The sequence below is a fragment of the Amblyraja radiata genome, chromosome 7 (assembly GCF_010909765.2).
Source record: "Amblyraja radiata isolate CabotCenter1 chromosome 7, sAmbRad1.1.pri, whole genome shotgun sequence".
Classification (NCBI taxonomy): Eukaryota; Metazoa; Chordata; class Chondrichthyes; order Rajiformes; family Rajidae; genus Amblyraja; species Amblyraja radiata.
Genome location: NC_045962.1, coordinates 54,622,384 through 54,630,605, shown reverse-complemented (window position 1 = coordinate 54,630,605; position 8,222 = coordinate 54,622,384). Strand labels below are relative to the sequence as shown.

General features: G+C 40.4%; 1 protein-coding gene across 2 annotated transcripts in view; it reads left to right on the top strand.

Moving 5' to 3' along the window:
- The first annotated feature begins 616 nt into the window (after window positions 1–616).
- Window positions 617–8,222, top strand: part of LOC116975434 (secreted phosphoprotein 24-like) — a 166,744-nt gene continuing 159,138 nt past the window's right edge. Inside the window, exons 1-9 of one of the 2 annotated variants that reach the window (XM_033024553.1) lie at window positions 617–728; window positions 869–972; window positions 1,435–1,563; window positions 1,769–1,900; window positions 2,014–2,058; window positions 2,491–2,535; window positions 3,600–3,644; window positions 4,485–4,529; window positions 5,284–5,597. In XM_033024553.1, coding sequence (XP_032880444.1) covers window positions 677–728; window positions 869–972; window positions 1,435–1,563; window positions 1,769–1,900; window positions 2,014–2,058; window positions 2,491–2,535; window positions 3,600–3,644; window positions 4,485–4,529; window positions 5,284–5,397 — 711 coding nt within the window. In that variant the 5' untranslated portion in view covers window positions 617–676 and the 3' untranslated portion in view covers window positions 5,398–5,597. Of the gene's footprint in view, window positions 729–868; window positions 973–1,434; window positions 1,564–1,768; window positions 1,901–2,013; window positions 2,059–2,490; window positions 2,536–3,599; window positions 3,645–4,484; window positions 4,530–5,283; window positions 5,598–8,222 lie in introns of those variants that run through there. The other variant, XM_033024555.1, reaches the window with a different exon arrangement.

Below are 8,222 nucleotides of genomic sequence, written 5' to 3'. Positions count from 1 at the left end.
AAGGAGTTTGGCAGATTCTTGACTAGTAAGGGTGTCAGATGTTATGTGGAGGAGGCAGGAGAATGGGGTTCAGAGGGAAAGATAAATCAGCCTGTCCATAGCTTCAATGTGGTTGGCCCAGAACAAATTGTTATCTCTGTCTAGAAATTGGAACCCCTTGATCATCTCCACTTCAGCACCATTGATGTAGGTGGGTACTCTACCACGTTTTCTGAAGTCAGTGAGCAGCTCCTTTGGTTTGCTGACATTGCTCATGTTTCCTGCAGCAGTATTCTGGAAATTCCAGGTCATTCCTAGGGTATTGGCAGTACTGCAATTAAATAATCCCAACATTTATATATTTGCAAAGCAGTTTTGTACAAATCAGAGTTGATTCTTTCTTCTCCTCTGTGAATTTACTACTTCATATTCTGAGGCATCAAACCTGATTTCATACTTTTCTCCAAATCTAAACATGATGACGATACTTGAAGGAAGCTCTGCCCGTAATCACAGCCCACCTTTCAACTGGTTCCGGTGATCACGATTAACATGTTGAGCAAACATGAGTCAGTGTTTGAATGTGGTTGAGGAGCTGGATATAAAGTCCGAAGGCAGCCGAGGTGAAGGCAGATCGAGAGTGAGAAGCAGCAACTTTACTCTAAGAACCCAGCCGGCTGATCCCACACGAGACAGAATGAAATCCTTCCTCCTCGCCATCGCTGCCGTGCAGATCCTCCACTGCTCAGGTAGGTACTGGGGAGAGGGAGGGCATCAGAAAGCAAAGAGTTATTGGTAATGAGCTTCAGTCAGCGATAATTCAACAATGTGTATAAATAATTCACTGTTTGCTGGACTGTTTTATATAATTTTCCTTCTCTCTCTGCAGGACTGCCAAGCACCAAGGATGCTCTGAGATCCTCAGTTGCGAAGCTAAATGAAATCACCGAGATCACCAACCTGTGTGCGATCACCAGGAGAGGTGCAACAAATGTAAGTGTGACTATAAATTATTCCCATAGAATATTAACGGCAAATAGAATCAATGGGGAACGAATGGGCAAGTGCAGGGGAGAATCAATTGAAAGGTTGCCGGGAAACAAAGAAAAGGAGGATTGGACTGCTGGGATTGTTCTGCTGGGTGCCAGTATGGGTTGAATAGACTCACCCTGTCTAATTAGTTGAGATAATGTGTCTGTTCAGATAAGATTTAATCAAAGGACTTGTTAATGCAATTGTATTATATAATAAGCTATATTATATTACCCAATTTTCAATGAATATCAGATCAAGAATTTAAATACCAAATCTGTACTTGATTCTGAGACTAGAGTAATGATTTGGAAGAAAGAGTGGAATTTTAAGTTTGGGCTACTTACTGTATATTTCTTGCTCAGATCTTTGTAAAAACAGCTGGTATAATAATACATCTATAAACTATTTTCTTTTCATTAGACCTATCGCACGGGTAACCTATCATACAACGTGGATTTAACATTCTCAGTGAAAGAAACGGTTTGCTCTAAGAATTCTGGACAGGAATTTGATGATCCCAGTTGCACATTCCTCCCTAAGAACATTGCTGTGAGTCAAAAATTATTTTGTAAACTATTAGAATCTTTGTGTGTAATGAGCACCATCATTGAAAGACCTATAATTGTAGATTATTTCATAGAATTGACCATACATACTGAGTTAAATTAAACAAAAGCCTGTAAATTGAGTGACATTTGAATCACATTGATTCGGAGTTGAGTTTGGATTTGACAATAATGCTTTATTTTTACAGGAGAAAGGGTTTTGCAAAAGCCGCGTGGAATATTTTGCTGATAAAGTGGCTGACGTTGATGTGGTGTGTGAAGGTCTGAAGACCATTGACAGCGAGAGTGACTCAACAGAGTCCAATGAAACCAGTATTGAGGTAACTGCACAGTTATACAATTCAGGGCAGTGGGATTTATAACACAAGATAATTTACAAAACATTTCTTTGGTGTCCTGTTATCAAGATCTAAATGTAAACTTCTTCACACAGGCTCAAAGCAAATCAAATGAGACATCACTAGAGGAAACCTCAAGTGTGAGTATTAACCAATATTTTGACAGATGATTTCTCTTGTTGAACTCAATGAAGCGTTAGCTTTTCCATTCAGAATAGTGAGTGAGAAAGCGTGTTGTCACAGTCTGATGTGGAGGGAGGGCATTCTGATATTTAATTTCAGTGTATAATGGGTCTGGTCTCCACTGAAGATGGACTTGGCATCAAGAAGACAAAGTTCCAGCAGCAGTGTCTCCCAGGCTGACACCAATAGTAGTCACTGAGTACGAATCCTTCCTGGAAAGAAACCAGAGCTTAATTTTATCAGATGGCAATTGATGCCTGTGTTACCTGTCGTAGGAATATCGATTGAATTCAATATTCTAGTCTACCATTTGGAGGGAATCTAGTAATGCTTGTTACTTACCAAATCCATCCTCTATTTATTTCCTAAATGTTAATGCTTTCATACAGGTGGAAAGCAAGTCAAAAGAAACTTCTCTGGAAGATTCGTCAAATGTAAGTTTAATTTGTGAATTGTTTTCTCTTGATTCTCATCTATATTATGGTGTAGAATGTAGACTGATCTGTCAGAATGGGATTTTATCTCATAATATGTTCATTCCAAACAGTGGAAGGGAGGATACTGAGTGGTCTTTGAATATTATCTTCACCTCTACACATCTTTACTTAACTATAACTGTAACCCTTGATTCCGTGAACAGATAAAATCCCATCAACTGAACTCAGTGATTGAGCCTCCTCAGCTCTTTGGGGTCAATACTTCCAAAGTCCACCTCCCAGGGAAGAGATTCTTCCTCAGCTCAATTCCAATTGATCTATCCATTATTTTGAGACCGTGGCCCAAGCTTTAGTCTTCCGAGAGAGTGGAATCACCCCCCCCCCCATCTCACTCCTGCCACATATTCTCATCATTATATTCATTATGAGGCAACCACCTCAGTCTTCACACTTGTAACGTTCTAAGCCTATTCAGTCTCTCATTATGGAGTAGATACACCATCCCAGGAAGTAGGCTAGTGAACCTTTGCAGCACAATCTATATCAAGCACAACCTACCTTATCTAAGGAAACAATGATGTACAAGATACACACAAAGGCACCATGTTATTGTAATATTCTTGTTATCAAGTCCTCTTATAACACAGGCAATATATCATTTGCTTCCGAAAAGCCTACTGAACTTATACTGAACCACAACCCTGAAATGTCCAGAAAATTTACAATGACTCCATTAGAATTCAATATTTCATATCTGTGCACATTGGATATGTTTCATTTATGAAAAAATGAAATGTTCTCAATTAAATACCTTGTTTAGATGCATACAATAATGATACAACATTGAATAAAACACAAGAATGGAGTATAATTTGAAGCAAAAAACTTAGAATGTAATAACAGATGAACTGAATTGGGGAGAGTTAAGAGCAAGAGTATGTTGCAGCACTTCCACGAAGTGAGTGAGAAAGAGGTGATTGTTTCAGAAGTCTGATAGCAATTCATATATTTTCAAAATTACTAATTAGCATACTAAATATATAAATATTATTTCCAAACAGGACAAATCCAAATCAACAGAGACATTGCTCGAGGATCCAGACAATGTGAGTATAAGTAGAAAGGTTTTCAGATGATCTTTCTCATATTGACTACGTAAACATTTAATATCTTGATCTATGTTTGGATAGAGGGAGGAAGAGCCATTTATTGTTGCTCTATGCAGTTTAAAAGAGATTCTGCTGTTGAAAAAGTTACTTTTATAACTACTAAACCAGGTTCGCTTCTCAATAAACAGACACCACACAAACTGTTTGGTAGACCAGTTCAAAACTTTACTTAACATCGGCCGATGGAAGGGAGCGAGAATTCCAGCTAAGTGACCAATATAGACACTCGACTGTCCTCGGTTCCCTAGCTCTTTCGCTGCTTCCTCTCTGTCTTTTGGTCCTTCATAAACATAGGCCATTTGGTTTATGGCATCTTACTTCAAAGATGTGACTAGCTGTTTCTTTCTCTGTCACTTCCTCACTTGGGAGACAATGTTATAGGATTTATTATCCCACACACCCGCAACCTGAGGCAAGCCTAATTTGAGACTAAATATAAGCTGTAAGCTAGCCCAGAAACCTATTTAATATCTTCTTATATTTTAACTAAAATTCAGCTTCATCACTGTCAGATACCTGTGGGGAAGTTGAGCTGTAGGGTATACTTGAGTTGGCGCCATTGACCCCACTCTTCATGTTATCCAGGCTTCGCTGACCATTATTGGTGAATAGAGCAAATGCAAATATTTTAGTGAGCACTTTTCCTCTCCAACACGAATTCTCAAATCCTGATTTGCCCTGATATGTGGCAGCTTTTATAATTCATTCATTAAATGTTTTGTTCAGAGGTTACTTCACAGTCTTTCTCATTTAATAAATATTAATATTTTCACACAGGTAAAAGACAAATCAAAAGATACATCAATCGAGGAGACTTCCAATGTAAGTTTATTCAGGGAATTCAAATCTATTGTAAAAATAATGAATCCTAGTTGGGCTCAACTTTAGTAAATGGCTATCCAGAAAGAGATGGGGGAGAGAATATTGTTGCACATTTGCTATTAGATATTCAGCGGGAGAGGCAGCATGTCTGGAGAGAAGGAATGGGTGATGTCGTCTCGACCCAAAACGTCACCCATCTTCAGAGATATTGCCTGTCCCGCTGAGTTACTCCAGCATTTTGTGTCTACCTTCGATTTAAACCAGCATCTGCAGTTCTTTCCTACACATGCTTTTGGATATTCTCTATTCAGAGACTGAGGATTGCCTACTTTGCCCTGAGTGTGAGCTTGGTGTTTATTTAATTTGGAACGAATTAGATAATGCACTTTCCTTGAGGACAACCCTGGGGTGTGGATTGATATAACCACTGGCTTCATTAGGGGAGCATCCCAGATGTTGTCAAGATTTAACAGATTATAATTACCTGTTCAGGGAGAGGGCGTGTAGAACGCAGAGGGAGATCAGCACACCTGTGACCAACTGAGGAAGAATTCACCTCTGTTATGTTAATAATTGATCTCAGTGCCCTAGCATATCGAGATTTTACCGCACTTCAGATTGAGAAATGTTTACTGTGCAATTTCCAGTGACATACAATTCTGAGATTTAAAGTTATCCATTTACAAACTGAATTTATTTAAACTTTGTGTGGGGACCTGATTCTAAAATTGTAATTATTTATCTTGTCAAACAGATCAAAAGCAAGTCAACAGAATTATCTCTGGAGGAGGCTTCAAATGAGGGAATGAGGTCTCAAGAGGGAACACTAACCATGAATGAAACTCCTGAGAACATGAACTCAGTGTGAACACAAGAAGACCTCATTCCAAATAAACAAGACACTGTCACCTGTACTGTACTTGCTCATATACAAGGACAGGGGCCTGGAGCTCCTGATTGTACATATCACTGTAACTGGGAGATTCTACTGTTTGTAAATATTCTGTTCTTTGCTGTATATTATTCTGTAATATATTGTGGATCTAAATAAAATTATTAAGAAATATTCACAGTTTTGCTTCCAGAAGTTGTTTTGCATGTCACTGATCTACAGAGGTTCATCCAGTCATTGTGCACAAGTCAGCCAGTCCCTCACTGATGATGCAGCTCCCTTGTCCAGTGGGACCTCCTGATGTGTTGAACCTCTAAATTTACATCAGGCACAGCACTGTGGGTGAATCAGCCACTCTTAATGTAGATAAGTGGTACAATTGTTTGATACATTTTAAACATTAATTTAAAATATTAACATATGGTATAAAACTTGGATGTGGATGGGTTGGTTAGCCCGATTATATCCCTGTCGCCGGGACTGTGGACTTTGAACAATTTGCAGGGATAGTTCAAACTCAAGCTTTCATCCCATCCGTCTACAGAAGAAACCAAAGGATAGCTTTCTTACACATTCAAATTCTTGGTGAACATTCATTGCTGTGGCAAGTCTTTCATCAGAAACTTTTACTTAACCCAACTGGTAGCTTCTGTTGAGGATGCAATTAATGATTGGCAAAGAATATCAACAAGATGATTGGGATCAGTGGTAGCATCTTCTCATCCATAGTCAGCAATATATTCACAGCACTCACAACTCATGATGGCAGTGTTGTTCAGAAGGACCCAAGACTGGGGAAGTCTGCACTAAGCTTCAGTGTGACCCTCAGCACTCCGTAAGGGAATATTGCCGAATGTCTGCCATGGGTCGGCAATGTTCATTAGGGACATCTTGTTGGAAGACCAATAAGGTTTGGGCAGACCTGTTTGACTGAATTGATGGTCTTCCAGCAACACTTGATGTCCATCTGTTAGATTGACCCAGTGGACAGCCAGGAACTCAGAAAGCATTTATACATAGCTGCTCCAGATGAACCACGAAGAAGACCAATGCATCTTTCTCCACAGTCTGGGGGAACTGAGTTCAGCTTTCAGAGGTGCCCGGGTGCATCAAGGCTGAATGGTGGTTGCGGGAGGCGAGGGTGCGGCGCGTTTGTGGGTCAAGTGGTCGGTGAAGTGAGCCGCTGGGGAAATCGTGTGGGTCGGGAGCCGCTGGAGGCCCCATACTGGTTGGATTTATGGGGATCTGACACGGCCTGCAGCAGCACAGAGGATACCAGAAGCATCATGGGTCAGGCTGACCCTATAACACCAACCCAGTGCCATCGTCAGGGCAACAGGCCTTTGACATCAAGATAAGACACAATATTTTTAAGAACTTGAAAATTGAAGAGTACACTTTGGCACCAGAAACTTGGGGACTCTAGCATTATTTGTACGCTGTAATTATTACAATTTTCCTTAGGTATGATTGTGCTTATGTATAATATGATTTTATTGACTGATGATAAACAAAGAATTTAATTATATCTAGGTACATGTCACAATAAATTACCATTGAACCATTAATTGTGGTTGCATACCTCGGCACCCTCAAACCAAGTCCCCAGTGCCTTCAGACCTGTTCGTGAAGGGGACCGAGGACCAGTCAGGCCAATTGCCGAAGAACATGGCCTCACTCCTTTTTCAGTTTACTCTGGTTCTTGATGCCAACTCAAATTGCTCGGAAATGCTGGTCGATCTGCCCACCAATTGTGGATCCGGAGCGAAGACGGCAACATCATCCATGGAGAGGTTTTGGGATCTGAGTGCCCCCACTGCCTGGCAATGTCACCCCTCTTATGCTCTCATACTTCGTGAAAGATTTAGCAAAGAGTTTTGTACAGTACATAAATAAGACAGGGGAGAGGGAGAAATTGATGGGGAAACAATCCATTCCTGACCCATTGATTTGGACTGCACTATAGATAGTTGTGCAGAACAGTTCCTTATTCTCTTCCCAAAGTACATTTTAGGGAGCATGAACCTGTGCGATCTCCTATTCCACGCCTTCTCCTGGTCCTCTATGACCAGGCAGCCCTTTGTCCTGCACTTAGGTGATCTCACTACTAAATGTTAGCTGTAAGATCCTGCCCAAGGCCATCGACAAATGGATCAAGTCTGCTCTTGGACAAATGATCAAACCAGACCTGTGCTGTTACCAGCAGAAAAATATTTGGCAGCCTCCTGGTTCTCAAGGGTACTATCAACTGCATCAGCTAAAGAGCCTGTTTCCACACTGTACCTCTCTATCTCATTCTATCCATACCAGCAAAAGGGATATAATAGTGTCTGCATGTTGAAATGTGGGATTTAGAAGTGAGCTAATGGTGACATGCCAGCATGAATTGCCTCTTGCACCACTGCCAGGCTCACCACACAGCTAGATGGTAAATGTTGGTTTATTTAGTTTCTTACTTTAGTTTCATATTATTTTAATATTTTGTAGTATTTTAAAAAACTTCAGAGGCAATTTACAGCACGGATTAATGCACCGCCCGGCATATCTTTGGAATGTGGGGAAAAAATGAAGCAACTGAGGTAAAATCATGCGGTCACAGGGAGCACGTACAAAATCTACACAGGTAGCACCAGAGGACAAGATTGGGTCCCTGAAGCTGTGAAGCAGCAGCTCTACCAGCTATGCCATTGTACACTGTTGAAACATTCTCCCACTATGAACAAGAGAGAAAATATTCAAGGTGCTGCTTTGATGCAAACACCCATTTCATAGATATCTAATTCCTAATTACACCCAACCAA